The 20,568-nt window shown below is 31.3% G+C and overlaps 2 protein-coding genes and 1 non-coding gene across 5 annotated transcripts; all 3 read right to left on the reverse strand.

Annotated features, from left to right (window-relative positions):
* Window positions 1–64: 64 nt before the first annotated feature.
* On the reverse strand, window positions 65–5,811 carry LOC8285805 (programmed cell death protein 2). Of its 3 annotated transcripts, none has more exons than XM_002531601.4 (11): window positions 5,287–5,811; window positions 4,827–5,082; window positions 4,578–4,661; window positions 4,181–4,314; window positions 3,949–4,046; window positions 2,602–2,690; window positions 2,400–2,514; window positions 1,862–2,013; window positions 1,698–1,768; window positions 666–780; window positions 65–502 (listed from the first exon to the last, which is right to left on the reverse strand). In XM_002531601.4, the coding sequence occupies exons 2-11, from the start codon at window positions 5,064–5,066 to the stop codon at window positions 335–337; spliced, it is 1,266 nt and encodes a 421-aa protein (XP_002531647.3). In that variant the 5' UTR covers window positions 5,067–5,082; window positions 5,287–5,811; the 3' UTR covers window positions 65–334. The 3 variants fall into 3 exon arrangements, with proteins under 3 accessions (XP_002531647.3, XP_015582378.2, XP_015582377.2); XM_015726892.3 differs by having other exon boundaries at window positions 4,827–5,111; XM_015726891.3 differs by having other exon boundaries at window positions 4,827–5,123.
* A 374-nt stretch (window positions 5,812–6,185) lies between these two features.
* On the reverse strand, window positions 6,186–11,833 carry LOC8285806 (formate--tetrahydrofolate ligase). Its single transcript, XM_048379310.1, is given in 7 exon segments — window positions 6,186–6,724; window positions 8,646–8,792; window positions 9,195–9,853; window positions 9,856–10,109; window positions 10,111–10,367; window positions 11,192–11,341; window positions 11,487–11,833. Coding segments are annotated over 7 exon segments (1,908 nt in total). The 5' UTR covers window positions 11,652–11,833; the 3' UTR covers window positions 6,186–6,448.
* Window positions 11,834–14,472: 2,639 nt separating this feature from the next.
* Window positions 14,473–14,545, reverse strand: TRNAA-UGC. The gene has a single exon. It is a non-coding gene; the product is annotated as a tRNA-Ala (tRNA).
* Window positions 14,546–20,568: the final 6,023 nt, after the last annotated feature.

The raw sequence follows: 20,568 nt of genomic DNA on the forward strand, positions 1-20,568 counted from the left end.
CTTATTATGTACAAAGTTTAAACAGAAAAGAAACATAGTGGCAATTGCCATTAACAAGTCAAAATTGGATTTGGCACCCAAACACCCACTTAATTTGGGGAGAGGAGGGAATCCTTGAAGGGGTATTAAACCCTGACACCAAACTCTCTTCAATGACTAGAAAAACAGAAGCATATCTTGTTCAAGTTCAAATCTAAAATTCCACAAACCCATCAAGTTACCCACAAAGGAAGAAACAAAACTAAAAAGAAAAAAAAGAATATATAAACAAGTATGCAAAAACTTCTCACTTGATCTAAATGAGTCAACAAAGAGGGAAAAATTAAGTGGGTTCTCAAGAACAAGTAGCAGATTGCGAGTAAAGTTGAACCCAGGCAAATTCTTCCTTGTAACTGACACTACTCTCACAAGACTCTCCACAGGTGTACACCGCAATAGTTGCCCAGTCAAGAGAGTCCGCGTCATTCTTTACACCAAAATAATAAAGTAGTTGGGGCAAGACCTGGTACAAGCAAAATAACGAAGTTACAAACTTAGCAGTATTTATGGGTATCAAGATTCAATTCCATGAACACACACAAAAGTAACAATTCAATGGGAAAAAAAAATATCCTGGGGAGCAAAACCCGAAAAATAGAAATATACAAGCTACATAGCAACTATACCTGAAACTCAAAAATCAAAGGACCGCCACAATGATAGCAATTAGGAATATCAGCCTTAGATGGTTGGCCACTTGACATGGGCCATATGGGTTTTGCGCTAGCATTTCTGCAGTACCTGTTAGTTTAGTAAAACAAATGAATGAAACATTTCAACAGTTCCATTTAAATAGTAAAAAATAAATGAATGAAGAATATGAAAAAGAAATGATTTGCTGATATACAACAGAGCTAGAAAACTTGTGAAATTCAAATAGTTATAACCTGAAGCTCAAATAGAAAGATCCTACCAACAAATCAATTCGCTGTTGATGAAAGGGAGAGAAAAATGAGGGCAGTTTGCTTCCTTAAGAGACCTTACACAAAATTTAGTTCTGGAAAAATTTCTTAGTGTAAAATGAGTTCATTCCATGATTCCAAAAGTATACAGAACTATATGTTCTCTCTACTTTCAGGAGTTTGACTAGTTCATGCAAACTGAACTAATCGCTTCCACTCTAGACACTCCTGACAAATCAGTATGGGGTCAGATTCCCATCTAAGACCTACAATATATATATCAAGTTGTTATAATTCAGAAAACATATAGCTACTCACCCTGCATTCTTTTGCATCAGCTCTGACTGTTAGGATTACCCAATCAGTTGATTAATTTCCTATCTATTCTAAACCATATCGCATAATTTATGAAGGATATAATATGTATCATATCCAGTGTGAATTCTATACAAACAAGGATCTCAAAGTGGACAAATTAATAACCATTTAAAGTTGCCCCAGATGTCTGTTAGTTCCTTAGAAGAATCATCTAGATGATAATCTATGGATAATTACACATATTGGAAAACTGCATAATTTTGAAGTAAGGAATCATCCAGCTAATGCAATCACCCTGGAGGTTCCCAATTACTTCACATTTCCTGCTTAAGATGGCTAGGCAATTAATATTTACACTTCAAATTATGTGCTTTATGTTTTCCAAATAAAGTGCAGAAAAGCATGTATGGAGTTCAAATCATATAAACACTATATCACCTCAAAACTTGTTCAGGGGCTTTTGCTATGCGGTTCTGAAAAGCAGCCAAGCACTTCCTGTCGCTGTCACCCTGGTCACCAACCAAAAAAAAAAAAACAAAGAGCATGCAGGAGATTCTGGAAAATATTGATAAATCTTCATTATGAGAGTGCAACAATGTTACCTCAAAACTGTTAAATAATTTCAATGTGTCATCTGCTTTGTTCTTTGATATCAAAGAATTATCATGCCCATTACTATCAGATATTTCATCATCGAATTCGCTTTCATCCTCATTTATCACCTCGTACTCTGGCCATACAATGTTGCTAGCAACTGTAAAAAGATGTAGAATCTAATTAGACTAGGATTCTGGAAAATTTTCATTATTAAATTTAATTTGAGCAAGCCCTTCAATAGATGTCGACTCCATTTAGCGCAAGTCCACATTGCTTTAACATTCATGGCCATGGGGCATAAGATAGTGTCACTAGATATTCTATTCCTTTGACAAAAAAGAATTAATCATTACTACATCAGATAAATAGATTTAATGACAGTAGACAATGTAATTATAATCATTTACATGTCATCTGTTAATGCCTTTAAAACTGTGAAGTAAATCTTTAGCTCCCATCCCAGTGTAATTATGCAATATTTGATAACTTATGCACAAGAATTATATATGTGTATAACTCTAGGTTCAAGTGGCATTTACTAACATTTATTTCTCTCCTCTAATGCGATTTCATCATTACTGGAGTTAGGATCAACTAAACTGCAAGATAGACTTTCTAGTTGACAATCAATTTTGTGACCTGCACACCAGTGCATGACCTGCAAAAAAGACAATGATAGAGTCAAAGAATCAAAACCTAAAATGACCTGCCTTATTTTAAACGATCAAAACTTAAAACTAAATACCTGATGCTTCTGGGAGCAATAACGCGCACTTTTGCATTTGCTACACAATTTATCTCCTTTCCAGGTACCACACCATTTACAAAGCATGGCTAATACAAATAAGCATAAAAGCCATTAGTTATGCTTGTGGAAGATGGATATGCAGATAACTAGACAAAAGTGCAAGAACCAACTGATAGCCGAGCAAGCCATGACAAAGACATAAAATTACAAACCATAGGGTAACAATAAAATAAGAGAGGATCCAAACATAAGGGAAGGAACCCAATCATAGGAAATGAAGAGAAAAGCTTTAATGAGTTGCAAAGCACTTGCTGGTGGTTAAAGGAATATTGCACGAAATACTTTAAGAGCATCCCCAATAATCTTTTAACCCCTTCTTCCTTAAAATGGAGAGTGAAACCTCTCCAACAAGCTCTTAACTCACCACTCTTTCCCCAAAATTTTTAAGAGCCAGAAACTCACTCCTCAAACAGAAGGAAGAAAAGTGGCTCTTAAGTGGATTTGTTCTTCTTTCTCTTTTCTTTTTTCCCTTTCCCTTCTTCCTAGATAAGTCTTAAATTAATTGTAATTATAGCAACAAAAAAATTAAAATGACTATTATTGGAACATGCACAGTTTACAAAACAAGTTCAAATAGGGAGTTGAATTATCTATCATATAATAGGGAGTAAAATATGAAATATTATTGGAGATGCTCTAAGCTGTCTAAAGAATTGCAATATTTTAGCCATTTAACATAGATATAAGAAGATATTGATTGGTTATTTTAGATTTTTCAGTTACAAAACCTATCCGAAAACCAAAATTTTTTAATTTAAAAAATGAACTGAATTTAAGATAATTGAATCAAATTAACTGACATGAATTGTTTCAGTTTGATTATCCAGTTTAAAACTAAATAATGCTCACCCTACAAGCTGTTCTATGTCAAACACAAAGCATCCTTTGATGGACATGTTATGGAGAAAACCACAATTGCAAAATCTATTCTTAAGCCTAATTCATTTAACTAATCAAACCTGCAAGTATTGCATTAAAAGAAATATACTCTATCCAGATTTCAGGGTTCTTAACGACCTCGTTCACTTATCTGCAAGTTATTCGAATAACAAATCTAGATTCAAGACTCAATTCTGGATCCGACCTTGCTACACTAAGCAAATAAAGTCACAACCTAAACATTAATGACATAAATTGATGCATTTGATCAAATTGCTTAATGTGGAAATCCCCTACGAACTTGAGACACAGTTTGAATGAGTCATATCTTCCATGAGTTTTCCATGAGAATGGCTTATTAAGACATAGAACTAGACTACTAGATAAAAAGTTGAAACATGTTACCGCCAGATGTAGAAGGTTTATCAGTCCCGTTGTGCATCGATGGCTCACTTGAGTAGAAGGGATTACACCGAGGCAACTGGCAACGAAAAACCTTCACACTTTACAAAGCATTACATTATCAGAGAAGCATAAAAAACCTTATGAAGCCTTCCCCTTGCATGGTAGGGAAAGAGGAAAAGAAAGATATTTGAAACGACATCATGCAGCAAAAACAGAATGGTGTATGCAATACCTTCGAGATGGTTTCTCTGGTTTGCGCTTCCATTGTTCATGTTGATCTCGAAGAAGACATGACATTGAGGGACACATGAAAACAAATATGGTTCGATGAAATGTTGATTCCTTTCCAGATACAGGAGCATAAACCTGAGGATTCAATTGACAAGATTATTATAAGTTATAACCAAAACGTGTTCTCTTGTATTAAGGGGAAGACAACAAAAAGCAGATGGCAAGAGCAAACATGTGCATTCGTCCAAAGTCCTCAAATTACATTAGAGTATTAAAATTCAATAGAATCCTTCAACAAAAGCGCAAAAGTAGGAACATTCTCGGATGAGAATAATAATGTCCAACAAGTTTATGCAAAAAGCAAACTAGGTTGCACATCATATGACTTATGGAAATACCTGAAGCAAAAATTGCAGAGGATCTCCACAAATATCACAAAGATTGGACTTTCCAGATGGTAAATTAATTGGATCCATCCACGCCTACAAGATAGCAAAGAATATTAATTCCTTGAGTAACTTCAGTTCTACAAATAACCAAGTCTAAACTAGAAAAGAATGCAAACATATGCTTCTCCAGTAGAATATATTATTTCTCTCAACTATTTGGGGAGATATTACAGTTACAAAATAGCTTTAAAACAATACCGGCACGCCACCAGCCTTGCTAGGAAATAACTGCCGGGAAAGAGACCAACAATTTCTTGGCTTTTCCACAAAACCCAGTGTTACTGGTTCTTGTTCTTCGTCGTCTTCATCATCATCTTCTTCAATAACCATTTCTTGTTCATCTTTAACATCATCATCGTCATCGCCATCGTCATCGTCATGAAAAATATGAAGTCCCTTCAAACTTTCCACAGACTCTTCCTCCATTTGCTCTAGCATTTTGGCTTATCAGTAGCTATTGTCATCAAGCAAGGCAGAATTACTCTAAAAACACAGCTTCCAATCAACAACAAACATACCTCAAGTTTGTCATTTATACACCAAAATAACAAAAAGGAAATAACAGTTACCGACAACAGATAAAAGAAAAAAAGGTCTGCCTGAATGTTAACTAAAAACCGAGAGGGCAAAAAAGAAAAAAAGAAAGGTTAAAACTGACCCAGCACGAAGCTCAAGCTCTCCTCTTCGCTTTTGCTGCTTCTGTTATTGGATATGAGACGAGTAGTTCTTGTTATAGTGCAACGGAGTCGGCAGCAGATTTATTACAGTGATAATGGAAAATAAAAGAAGGCAAAGAAAGACAATTTGGGATGGAAACAGCACAACGAACTCCTAAAAAACGAGACAAAATGGTAGCAGAGGGGACAGATCTAACGGCTAGTATTTGAAATAAAGATAATCAACGTCCAGGAGGAAGCTAAAAATGGCGGGTAAAAAGGAAGTAACGGCTCGTTGGAAGGGATCGGGAGTGATTAGGGTTTAAAGGTTTTGCAAGCGATAGAAAGAGCAGAACGAAACCCTAATTCAAAAATGGGGAAGCAAAATGAGAGAACGAAAATAGAAGGATAAAAAGGGATTTTGCTTGGGTTTTCCAAGAAATAGCTACTTTTTATTATTAAAGCAAATATAATGCGGAGAGAGAGAGAGTACAAAAAGAAATGGGTTCCTTGAAGGAAGAAGCCATCAACTTAAATTTAGGGTTGAGAGGTTATACTTATTATTAGTCACCTGCTTTTGTGTTTTGTAAATTAGTATTATTAATTTAATTATAAATTTTTTTATTTAAAATATATAATTTTATTAATAATTTAATAAATGATAATTGACATAGTCAAAATAAAATATTTTTCTATTCTAATACAACTAAAATTTTTAAATTATTATTTTATTGAAGTGCTAAAACTGTTGTTCCTAAATTTAACAGTGATGTTAAAATTGCAAAAACGCTCAAAGTTGTGATTTCAATTTGCAATTAGGCCATTATAATTTTCCTATTTATTTATACTTCCATTGTGTAAGCATCAATTTCTACATAAAGGGGCAGTAGCAACTCCAACATTGTAAGGGAAATCTTCATTTCATTCATGAACATGTGTTCTTGTTACTGAGGGAAAGGCTGCCTCATTCAGGCAATACCAATGGCAAGCATTTTCCCTTCAATTTCCACCAGGAAAGAGCTATTCCATTATTCAGGCTTGAATATAAGAGTGAGCATTAGAAAAACCACAAGGGAACCACACAGGTGAAATTATGTACTTCCAGGAAAAGGAAGCTTTAGCAAACAATGGAGAATTACACTGTCTTGGGAGGATTTGTCAGCTTCACGACAGACCAATGACCTTACCAGTGGCAGTGTCGACATCAATGTCATAAAAGTAAGGCCTTGTCGGAAGCCCCGGCATGGTGCTCATTGTCCCAACTAAACGATAAATAAAACCAGCCCCGATGCTTGCCCTCACATCCCTAATTGGTAAAATAAATGCAGAAGGAGCTCCTTTCTCAGCTGCATTGTGTGAAAATGAATACTGGGTCTTAGCCATGCAGATTGGTAGACCAGAGAACCCCTGTCGGCTGTACATCTCAATCTGCTTCTTAGCCTACACAGATGAAAAGGGAAATCATGTTAAAGAAATAGATCCCAACTGACGCAGAACTTATTAAAAAATTACCTAGGGCCTAAGAGCATAAAACAAACTTGGATTTTGATTAAACAGCAAAGTTAATAGAGTTTCAGACTTTCAGTAAATGTATTCCATCAATTAACTGCCATTACATTTAACTGGAAACAAATGTCCATCACATTCTTGTTTTTCAGGCAAACAGAATGACATGTCAGACATAATTCCAAACATGTTTAGCACGAGTACTGCTGCACACAGTGAACAGATGCAGTTTCTCATTTGCCCCGTGTTATACACTAATTTAGCACCAATTACTGCAAAGAATGTTTAAAGTGAGGTTTCTTGCTGCCCGAAAGGAAGATAAATGTAGTTTCCAAGTATTTCTACTCACATTCAACAGCAGGTGATTGTTGAAATACATAAGAGAAAGAAGTTCATGATGACATATGTTGTTTGAAATTTGATGCAATTTAAAACTTAAGATTCAAACTGAAGCAACCATGGGGATTTAGGATTCCCTTTTGTAAAGTCAATAAAAGGAGAGTGATGCCCGATTCAACCAGATGAAAGCACAGAAGATCTAACTATATTTCTAAGCAATGAACTCCTACCTGCCAATAAAAATCACTTCAGCAAGGGTACAAATAAGAAGAAGTGGAAAACTTTTCATACTTCCAATTTTACTAGCTTTATTTTGTGCTAGTGATTGTGTGCAAGTGCATGTAAACAAATTAGCATTTCATTAGATTTCCAATTCATTCAATATGGTCAATGCTTCAACTCATTTTCAGATCAGCAACTAACAAGTTATTTTGAAACCGAAACAACATCCAATGAATATTTGTATTTGGAATAAGGTTCAATTTGGTCCTCGAGCTCTGCAATCAAGCTCATTTTGGTCCTTTTTCCTTTACAACCAGTTTATCCCCTGAGCTTTTAAAATAGGTCTAGTTTGAGTGAGTTACACATGCTATATAGTGTAATTTAGCCACAAAACTTCGGACGCGGACTAAATTTGGTAACAAACTTTTCGCGTGGGATCAATCTGACCCTGATTAAAGATAACTTAATTATAATTTTCTAATTAAATTTATGTATTAAGTTTTTCTTATGTATTTTAGATTTGATTAGTTTGTTGAGCAAATAAAGAAGTTGGTGGTGGTATGCGTTTTGGTGCTAATGGTGGCAATGATTTTAGTTTTGAAATTGCATTCATTCTCTTATAGGTGATGGATGATTTAATCAACTGGCGGTGGTAACAGTGCGGAGGCTGATAAAGAGACAATGATAGTAGTGTTGTATAGTAAATTCACATCTATGCTCTTGTGATAAAGTAGTGATTGTTTGATTTCGAAGGTTTCGGTAGTGGTGGAGAGTTGCTGGCGGCGGCAGTAGGGGGATATTTTAATAGTTTAATTGACTGTTGGTAATTTTAAAAATTAATATTTATTATTGTTAATTAAATTTTAAAAACATAATATAGTTCAATTTAGCCTCCTAACTTCCCATTTGGGCTCAACTTGGCCCCCAACATATGCTAAGGGATACATTTGGCTTCTCTCATAAACAACCAAATTGAACCTATTTAGAAAGTTAAGGGGTAGTTGTAAAGGAGAGAAAAGGCTAAATTGAGCTTAAATACAATGTTCAAAGGCCAAATTGAACCTTATTCCTTTGCATTTTCTATCCACAAGGATTGAGTATGCTTTGGTTCCATTTCATTTCTTGTATTAAACTCGAGAAATTTCACAATAGTGAATAATTTGTTAAATTAAGTACTAAGCTAAAAGTCCAACCATAAAGGGAAAGTGTCAGCATGAAAATATCAATTTTTGGGAGAAGGTACGAATGTGAATTCAAAGAGTCAACTCTGAAAAAATTAAGTAAAAGCTTTTACCTGCTCTGAGTACTCAACAGCAGTAGCATCATATGACCTTGCTATTGCCTCAATTTTCTCTTCAATGCTAATGTCCAAAGGATATAAGAACTTCAACGGCTGTGTCACATTCTCACATGCTCTTTGAACTGCAATTCCTAGATCCACCTGAATATGATGACAGTTAGTTGGCCAATGAAAAAAAAGTTAAAAGCCAATCCCAGAGATATCAACTTATTTGTCTACCATAACTGCAACCGGAGCAGCAGAACCTCAGGATGCAGGTTCGTAATATGCGAAAAGTGGCCTTAGTCTCAGTCTTGAATATCTAAGAGTTTATACAACACCTTGCCTACATTTAAAAGAAGGAATGATAATTAAATTTATCTTCATTTCTCTAGAATCTATTCGAGATCTATCCAAGGACTGAACACCTTACCCGCATTTATTCCGTTTCATCTATCCTAAAATTTTATTTTTTCCATTTCCATTTTCCTATCGTGGTAAGAAAGTTGGCATCAAATCAAGATCAGATGTCGTGTAACAACTAATTTGTTCTTCTAAACTGACTGCTCCCTTCCCACCATGGGCATGATGTGTGCAGACAACAGCATCAAATGCCCCAGCTGCCAATGCTGCATTTTTAACTGCATTAAGTTCTGCTTCAGAATCAGTTGAGAACATGTTCACAGCAACAACGACATTTACACTGTAAGCTTTGGTCTTTGAAATATGCCTAGCCAGATTTACACAACCAGCTTCAACCAAAGCCACATTCTCAGTTGTATAGGCACGGTCAAGAGGCTTCCCAGCAACTACTTCTGGCCCACCTCCATGCATTTTCAGGGCCCTAGTTGTTGCAACGATAATAGCACACTGAGGCACTAAACCACTGTATCGGCACTTTATATTCATAAACTTTTCGGTTCCAATGTCAGCACCAAAGCCTGCTTCTGTGACCACAAAGCCACCAGGTCCGACCAGTTTCAATGCAATCTTATCAGCAACAATAGAAGAATTTCCATGAGCAATGTTTGTAAAAGGACCGGCATGAACAAGAACACGGGCTCCTTCCAGGGTCTGCATTAAAGTAGGATTAATTGCATCCTTAATTAGTACAGTCAAAGCACCTTCAAGACCAAGATCATCAGCTGTTATTGGATCACCAGCCTTGCTATTTCCAATCACCATTTTTCCAAGCCTCTCTCTCATATCAGAAAGAGATGTTGCAGGGCCAAAACTGCCATTATCTCACTTGCAACGGAAATGTCAAATCCTGTTTCTCTCACCATCCCCTTTTCTTCAGGACCTTGGCCAATGGTGATCTTCCTCAAGAACCTGTCATTGACATCCATCACTCTCCTCCATGTAATTGAATCCGGGTCAATATCAAGCCTTGCAAATTTCTTGACTTCTTGTGCTATAAGGTCCTCTGGTTTGGTCTTAGATATACCAAGTTTCTTCAGACGCCTAAACATTATGTCTAAAACTTCTTCTCCCTTCTTTATTCGGAGGGCATAGTCGGTTCAAAAGAGCCTTATCTGATTGTGTAGACTCATGAAAAATCCGGGTATCAATAGCAGCTGCTAGTAGATTATTTGCAGCTGTTATAGCATGAATATCTCCTGTTAGGTGAAGTTTGAAATCATCCATTGGAATCACTTGACTCTAACCACCACCTGCTGCACCTCCTTTAATTCCAAATGTTGACCCTTGTGATGGCTGACGAAGGCAGGTGACAACCTAACATCACAAACAGAGAGAATTTCTCTTAGACTAGTTCCAACTTTGTATAACAAAAGCTAGCAAATCTTTGTGTTAGAACATCATAATATATGTATCCTTGCAACTCTCACAAAGGGAGTAAACCATTTATACCAAATACGCAAAGAAAATACAGAAAGCAACTGCCAACTGTAAACAAAGTTCCATGTATCTAAACCAGCTTAACATGCTTATCTAGAAAAGAAACCAAGCACAAAAAAGTACATTGAAGAAGTGTGGACTATTATACCTTTAGTTATGTAACTAACTAAATACAGTCAATGCATCTGATGAGAAAATGATGTATTTATTCATTACAGATCTAGGAAGCAAATTTTACAGATTTCGTAATTGACAGAATGAGTATTTAAGGTCGGTAGTTTTTTTAAGGTCGGTAATTCTAGAAACCAAAAGAGGTAATGTAATAATATTAAGCAAGATAACCTAATCAAATGGAAGAAAACCAAATATCTTACTCGGATGAAAAATTTGATCAGCATTTCAAAATTAAAGTGAAATAATAGGAGAAGAATCACTTTAATTAAGATCAATTCTCCTGAAGAATGTAAAAATTTGTAGGCTCGTCAAGACCTACTATGAAGTCATCTATCTTCACAAATAGAACAACCATGGACTTCTACTTACATCAAGCAAGACTTCATAATGATACTTGATTATGGCCAATTATAGATATATGGAATCACACAAAATGACTGGAAGTAATGCCATAAAACAGTCAATAATTATTAAAACTGTAAAGCTCAATATCAAATTAAGATCTATTTAACAAACAAACGAGCTACCTTTTTATCAAGAAAAGCACCCAAAGCTTGACAAAGCCCAACTGTAGTAGTAGACTTGCCTTCCCCAAGTGGTGTAGGTGTAATCCCTCCAACAACCACATAGTACCCATCTGCTGTTCCTTCAAGCTCATCAAGAACAGACAATAATACCTACACAAGACAATTTAAAAATAAAAAGAACTCTACAAAAGAGTCCACATTTAACTGAATATTCTTGTCTTTATCATCCATAACTGAATCTAAAAAGGCAACCAATCAAAAGAAAGAAAGAGATTAGATGGTAAAAAGGAATCACCTTGGCCTTGTATTTGCCAAAAAGATCATAATGGTTAGGACTGAGATTAAGTTCATTAGCGATTTGAGATATATGAAAAGGCTCAACTGAGTTAGCAATGTCTATATCTGCTGGTACTGGTGACACCACTTCCAGCTTCCTCACTGTCCTTGATTATGAACTCATTTTTTTTCTTTTAATTTTCCGGGTTTTTGTAGATACTTTTTATGGGTTTTTGGATTTTATTTCAGTTCTCCAAAAACTTCATAATCTTTGTACAGAGAATTGTGGGCACTTTCTTATCTAAGCACAAGCAGTGGCAACTAGGAATTGGAAATGAAAGTGATAAAGTCACAGACACAATCCGAAAGCAGTGACCTAATAATTGTTTAAAGCACAATTATTGGTTTGATGCGTGGGCTCCATTTAATATCAAGGGAATTTTGAAAATTCAAAAAAATAAAAAAGAAAGAAGTGAAAAAATAAAAATCGAGAAAACATATAAATTATGTAATAATAATAAATTAAATGTAATAATATTTTTGATATGTAATATTTTAAAAAAAATTAAATATTTTTTATTATTTAATATTTTTAATTTTCTAAGGCAAATATTATTTTAGATTATCTATTAATTAATTTTTAGTATTATATTAAATATAATTGATATATTTTTATTATACAATTAAAAAACTATTAACTAAAATAATATAAAAAATATTATTTCTTAGATCTAGAATTACAAAATTATATTATTAGTTTATATAATATTAAAAACATAATTATAACAAAATTTTAGAAAAAAATTACTATTTAATTAAAAAGTAACTTTTTAATTAATAAATTATTAGAATAGCCATACACATTATCTTAAATTTTATATCAGAAATAAATATACACATCAAAATAAAAATCTTTAAAATAGTGACACATATCAAAAAATTATATTTTAAGATTTAACTTATATATATAATAGAATTATTCGTATAATACTTTTAAAAATAAGAATTTATAGACTAAATATCATCTTATTATAGTTAAACAACTAAAATTAATATTTAAACAATTTATGTTTATCTTTTATCTATATATGATTTTAGTTTGTGGCAAAATATAATATCTAGTTTTTTTAATAATTTAAATACTATTAGTCGTTTACTCGTATATATCCGATTGTTATTATTGTATTAATTATAAAATTTAAATTTATAAATAAAATACAATAAAATTTTTAAAATTTAATAAATATATAATATTTTAAAAATAATAGCAAATCAAATACTTTTAGATCTTTTTATCAAATTTTTAAAATTTTATTAATGTAATAATATAGAAATTATTTAAGAAATTATTAATTGATTTAGTATTATATAAATAAATACTATCAACTGTATTGATATTTCTATTTTCTGGATTAAAAATATATAAAATTAAAAAATTAATTTATTAGTAATTTAATATAGAAATATAATGAATATATGTTTATTATGATATAATTTAATGAAAAACTGATTATTAATTAATATAGTATTTAAATATAATTAATATATTTTTTGGTATTATAATTATTATTTAATTAGAAAAGGAACTTACTAATCAATAAATTAATTATAAAATTATAAAATTACATAAATTTAGATCTTATGTGTCAAAATAAATACACATGTCAAAAAAATTATATTTGAAATTAATATATATATATATATATATATATATTAGAGATCTCACATCACTAAGAGTAAATATCTAACTAACCAAATAACTAATTTTAGTCATTTTAGACTAAAGTCTAATTCTATCAGTTAGACTTTACACTCACTAATTCATTTTACTTCCTATTTTAATTCAAATTTCTAATATGGTATCAAAGCAAATTTAGTCCGGTTTTTAATTTTCCAACTTCTTGTTTGGATGTCCAATCCCAGCAGCCCTATACGGTACTGCAATTACATTTCAATTAAATTTTAAGTTTCAAGATGAGTGTTAAAGATCCCACATCACTAAAACCATAAGAAAGACAAACAATTTATTATATAAAAATCTAACTAACTAAATGTTAGCTCTAGTCATTTTGATATTGGTTTAAACTAAACTCAATTTTATTAGTTGAACTCTACACCGGTTCATTCATTTAACTCCCTATTTTAATCAGATTATTTCAAATTTTTAACAATATCATATTGACACAAATATTAATAACACATCCTAAATATCTAATTAGAGAAAAAATCTCAGCCACCTTTTTTTCTTTTAATTTTTTTAATCTTCTATCAAAGTTTTATATTTTGGTATGCTATCGATTACTTTAAAATCGACGATAATCTCTTCTTTTCTTATATTATATTGTATTAAATAGTTTTAATAAATAAATATTAATATTTTTATTTGAAGAGTTTTATAGTTCTCCATTATGGGATTGAGTTTTCATTTTATTAGAGCTTTATAGTCCTCTAATATGGAGTATTTAGTTTTCTCTCCATAGAAATGGTGTAGATAAAGAAAAAGTTGAATCCAACATTTACATAATTGGATTCATCGGAAGATACCTATAAAGTCAATATGTGATTTTAATTCTATCGAGTTGAGCATTCTTTCTGCAAAATTATAATTTGTTGCTTCACCAACACAAATGATGATTATCAATAATATATTTTTTATATATATATTTCTTGATGTTTAATATCTATTTTGAAGTTTTATATCAAGATGTACTTATTAATTCTCAATAATAAATATCCATATTTCTTATAAACTAAAATAATATTATGGTAATATACCGAATTTATTAACAGAAACCATGTATCTTTATTTCTAAGAAAAAATACAAATAAAAGATTATCTTTAAATCACACCATACGGCACACTTTGTTATATTTTTTTCTAAAATTTAATAATAATCATAAAAGATGTAAAAGACAAGAAGGAGCAAAAATGGTTTAAAAAGAAGTAAAAATAATAAATCATAGGAAAATGAACAGGAAACGCAAGATAGAAAAGTGAAAAACTGTGGAGATGCGGGGTATCGATCCCCGTACCTCTCGCATGCAAAGCGAGCGCTCTACCATCTGAGCTACATCCCCAGATTGCTAGCCTTTATACTGTTTGAAAAATAAATCTTCTTTTTAAATATAAAGTTTTTAAATTATTTGAAATTGTTGTTCATTGAGATAAAGACATATTTACTCTTAAGGTTATTTTACAATGGAGTTATTAATATTATTATTATTATTATTCTTACAATAAAAGGTGTTCTTGTTAAGGAAAATTAGTATTTTTGCTTGCCTAGCTCCTCCATTTTTCCCTTTTGGGTATTCTCCATTTTAGCCTTTTGGTTTATCATTCTTAGCACAATAAATTGTTTATATATGTATGTTACTTAAGAATCTTCATTTGAATACCTTTGCAAGTGTTATTATTAATTATTGGTAATTAAATTTTAAAATAAGTATTTGTATTAAATTTTATAGATTGTTATTTTTAATCCCTTCAAAGCTATATTAAAATAATAAGTCCCTTTTAACATTCATTATTATATTATCAGTAGTTTGTTTAATTATTTTAAACTAAATAATCATAATAAATTAAAGTTTTATAATTGATTCAATAAAAACTTTCACTAGAAATTTGAAGGCCTTTTGCTTTAAAATTATTGAGAGAAGTAATGATTATTTGTAATTAAATTCAATTGTTATATATATATGATATAAGTAAGGTTTTGACAATTTTAAAGGCTTTAACTAATCCATGAGTTTGTAATTACTTTCTTGTATTTTGTAAAGAGCAAGTTGAATTATGATTGTTTACACTACAAAAAAATAAAAATAATATTGAGACAAATATTAGAGACAAACATGATCCCTCACTATTTAATCACGGACTTGCAAGACTATCGACGAATCGTGAACTGAAATTTTTATTTCCAAATGGCGACAACTTATCGATGGAAGGGCAACAGGGAGTTGACAACGGATTTACTCCGTCACTATACCATAAGTAATTTTGGCACTAAGAATTAGTGTCGATACTAACGACTAGTTATTGGCGAACTTGCGTGCGAGTTTTATGATGGAACATAAGATTCATCGCTATAGTTGGCGGTATCTAAGCACCAAATATGCAATCCATTTAGCGACAGCAGGATCCGTCGCTAATAGCAATAAATTGTAAATTTGCCGCCAATAGCGATGGACTTTCCATCTCTAAAGTGCTTGCAGCTAAACGCCAGTGCTATTGTTTTAATGAGCTTTTAGGGATAGATTGACATCCGTGCTAATGTGCATGTAAATAACGATAATATGTTTTTTAATTTTTATGACATTGACCAATGAATTGGAGTCCGTCACAAAAGTCTTTATTGAAACGGTAGGAAGAAGTACTGTTTAATTTAAAACTTAGCAACGGATAGGGTCCATCTCTAATTTGTAAGATTAGAACAAAGCGTTTTTATCTTTTTTCTTTCTTATTCTCAAAACCTAAAGAAACATCTCCCATTTTTTTCTTTTATCTGTTGCAAACCCATTTTGCTCCTCTCATTCTCTAATCTCTTTCTCTCTCTCTCTCTCTCTCTCTCTCTGTGTTTAATGGATGATTTCTTTACTTTCATATATGCATTAGTTTCATATATTATTATTGGTTGACCATCATATCAGTTTAGTAGTAATATTTATTATGAAAATCTTTAGATTAAAAATATTAGAACCATCATTTTTATTTTAATCTATGTTAGTATAAAAAATCTAAGCTGTATTATTAGCTTGAATGACTTAGAAAAAAATACGCATTATCATCTCATTTGTTAGATTTGGACTTAAGGGTAAAAAATTACTAAATTCTTTCTAATAAAGCATGCAAGAATAATTAACATAAATGATATTATAAAAATTAATTAATACTAAAATGATTTAAAGACTTTTAAGAAAAATAAAAAGGATAAATTAGGGAGATAAGTTTGAACTTCAGGTATGCAGTTATGTTAAAATTTTTGAGAGAGTATTTTGTCATCCATAAGAGTACTGCTCGATACGCTCTAAATTAAATCTAAATACGTGGACCAAAATAAATATCTAACTTTTATTAATTTTTTTTTAAGAAAATAGCTATATTTTCTTTCTTAAAACTAGCAATTCCAATGTCAAATGCCTTAGTGGAAGATTCAATTATAAAAGAAAATATGGATATACAAGATTGGTGGATTTGGAGGATGACATGATGGATAAATATAAGAAAATATCAAGTCCAAGCTTGGCCAAGCCTTGCATAATTATTTGGAATTTTTTTTGTGCTTATTCAAGCTACAACACACTTTAGGCTTAAAAAGGAAAGGAAAAAATAAATTTTCTTCAAGAGAAAACAAGGGAAATGAAGCTTAAGAGGAAACCACGCTAGACGCCTCTTATGTATGTGTTAAATCTAATTGGTACCATTTTTTTAAAGAAGAAGCTAATGGAAAACCGCAAATCTCATAGTTTAGAAAATAATTGATTGATTGATTAGCCGATTTCTTTTTATTAAAGATTGCCTAATCAATCAAGTAGCTTATTTTGTCATATAGAAAACTCTTATTTAGCATCTAATTTAGTTAATCTCTATTTAGTTTTTTTCATGTATGTAAATAGAAAATTAGAGTAATGTCTTTGTCTATTTAAATCATATTTAACTAAATGACACAAACTAATGAATGAATGATAATTTTGATTTAAACATATTTGTGAGATTTATTCTTGTTTGGTTCTTTGAAAGAATCTCGAACTTATAAAGAACCTATTCTTTAGAGTTCAACATCGACTTATCACTCACCTTCTACCTTTCTTGAGTATGGCATCAACTTTTATTCTTATACCAAAGTTCGAGATACAAGTTATCTTTGGATCAAGATTCATTACGAATTAAATTTGGCTTTCTTGGGAATCTTATTCCAATTTCATGTGTTGGGTCTACCAAGGTTCACATCATTTGATATCAGAGCTAAGTCTCTAAATCTAATCTATCTATCTTTACTTTATTATTGAAACAAAAAAAAAAAGCTAAAATAAGATGTTCCAAAGCTTGGAGTTTTACTTCAATGAAGTTTAAAAATAGCTTGAAAGAATGGAGAAAAATTTAATAAGCTAGATAGGAGTCTTGGTCGAATCAAGAGGAATTCTAGAAGACAACAATAACACTATTGTAAAGTACAAAAATATGAATGTGTGGAGACATTGCAAGAAATATATGATAGGTTATAAAGGAAGCAACAACAAGAAGTTGCTAAAGAGCAAAAACACGAAGATCTTAAAGTGCCCACATGTGATGAACAAGTTTCCAATAATGATAACCTCGCCTATATTGCTATCATGAATCATGATGTTGATATTGTGAATGATAAAGTTGATATTGTGACTCTAGCAAAGATGTTAAATCTAAGATTGAGTCAATTATTGAGCCTCCATCATTCCAATATTAAATCTCTTAGCGGAAGATCCAATTATGAAAGAAAATATAGATGTTAGATTGGTAGATTTGGAGTGTGACATGATAGATAAATGCAAGAAAATATCAAGCCCAAGCTTGGTCAAACTTTGCATGACCATTTGGGCTTATTCAAGCCATGTCATACTTTAGGCCTCAAAAAGGAAGAGAAAAATGAATTTCCTTCAAGAGGAAATATGAAAAAAGAAGCTTAAAGAGGAAACGAATTTAAATGCCTCTTATGTGTGTTAAACCTAATTGGTGCCACTTTTCCAAAGAGGAAGCTATATGAGCAGCCGCATATCTTATAATTTAGGAAATAATTAATTAATTGATAAGGAAATTTTTTCTTATTAAAGATTGTTTAATTAATCAAGTTACTTATTTTTTCATATAGAACACTTTTTATTTAGCATCTAATTTAGTTAATTCCAATTTAGTTTTTTTTTTTATATACAAATAGGAATTCAGGGCATTGTCTTTACCTATTTAAATCATATGTAGTCAAATGGCACAAGCTAATGAATGAATGATAATTTTGAGTTAAATATATTTATGAAATTTATTCTTGCTTAGTTCTTTAGAATAACTTTGAACTTATCAAGAATTATTCTTGTGGCGTTCAACATTGATTTATCATTCATCTTTTACCTTTCTTGAGTGGTGGCGTCAACCTTTATTCTTATATTAAAGTTCGAGATATACAAGTTATCTTTAGGTCAAGGTTCATTATGAATCAGATTTGATTTTCTTGGGAATCTTATTCCAATTCCGCGTGTTGGGTCATGTCACAAGTTCAAGGTTCACATCATTAATGATGTGATACAAATAGCCTTAATTTCAAATTCGCAGTTCTGAATTACATATTGTTTTGGGTCTTATTTATTCTACCAAACTCGGATTGAGGCGATTCAAAAGGTGTTGAAAAGCTAATATAGAAGGATACAGATTTTGTACTTTGAGTTTGAGCTAGTTTGACAATCTTCAGGGTCCAAAATATATTGTAAAATTTAAAATTATTAGTTAATGAAGTCAAAGATGTTTTATGTAAAACTTTGAATAGTCAAAACTTCTAAAATAAATGGAGTTTTGACTAGTAAAAGTATTTTATTATTTTCTATTTTATTAGAATAAGTATTCAGTAAATTTAGTTCATGTAGGAAGATTTTTATTTGATTTCTCATTAGAATTAGAACTTTATTTCTGCCTATTTTGTATTAAGGTTTCTATCTTTATAAATACCTTATGTTGCCAAATTATTAGGGGAGATGGAAATGGAATAAAATAAAAGAGTGTTCTCTCTTTGTCTTCGGCAAGAATATAAGTTCTTATCAAACCTTAGAGTTTGTGGCGAATGACTATCTAACTTATCAAGTACACTTTTACATCTAATTATGATATCTTTCTTTATAACTAGAATTCTTAGTTGTAAGATGAGTATTGGGTTCTAGTCTTTCACCAATTTTTACTTGAATTTTAGACGATCCTTGGCAAATATGTATTTTTGATTCTGGTTTATTCTTTTAGATAGGTTATCAGAGCTTTGGTTTCTAAAATTCAAGGTCTATCATTTTTTTTTCTTTTTGGTTTAAAAAATATTAATTAAGTATCGTTCTTTTTGTTTCTTTGTTAAAAAGTATATTTTACCTCCGCAAACAAATTTTGTGCCGCATTAAGTTTTATTTATTTTAAAATTATTATAAACCAGATAAATCTTGATTTCAAATTATTGGTGTTGGGTTCTAATACACATGTTTGGAGTATGCAATTTTTTATAATTGCCAAAAAAGAAACCAACAATTTCTTGGTTTTTCTACAAAATCCAGTGTCGTCTTCATTATCTATTCCATATGAAAGTGACCTTCAATTCATCTAGGAGTGAGATTTTTTTTTTAAAATTGTATTTATATATAAATAAACTAAATTAACAAAAAATCCAATTGCTTTATCCAAATACATTTAATAAATTACTCATATTAAATTAGTTTTTGCTTCCAAATATAAATGTGAATCACTAATTGGTTATGTATTTTATTTTGTTATTGTTCTTTTCTTTTTGGACTAATTGAACACCCAAACCATATTAATTTACATAAAAGAGAAAAAGGGTAACATCAACTTAGCTTGATTATAACTATTTAACTCAATCACATTTTTAAGAAGAAAGATAAAATTACTGGAAGAACAAGTAGGAAGATCTTTTTACTATTCATTGTATTTTAGAGGGACTGTTAGCTTGAGGGTTTTGATAAACAACCTCAAACTCATTATTTTCCTTACCCTAAAAACAATTAGTTTCAAATGAAACTAAAATGGCTATCATCACATTGGTTAGCCTGATATCTAAAATTTTAAAGCTTGTTGGAGCCATTGAAACCTGAAACATTTGTTTGAATGACTTGCTATAACTAAGTTACTCATTCTCATGGGTGCATTTTAGGTTGAATAAGAATACTCAGATGGCAAGGGAAACAATGGGAGAGTGAATAAAGATAGTGCATATGGTTGAATGAAAAGAAGGAAATAGGCTGGTTGTTGAGCATACTTTTGATAAAGTGCAACAAGAAAGAAATTATGGGTACCCACTCTCTCTCTTGCCATTGATGGCAAAAGCAAAAGGTCAAGAAGAAGAAGAAGAAACTCCTCTTAGTTTCCA

This window comes from Ricinus communis, chromosome 9 (genome assembly GCF_019578655.1).
Source record: "Ricinus communis isolate WT05 ecotype wild-type chromosome 9, ASM1957865v1, whole genome shotgun sequence".
Taxonomy (NCBI): Eukaryota; Viridiplantae; Streptophyta; class Magnoliopsida; order Malpighiales; family Euphorbiaceae; genus Ricinus; species Ricinus communis.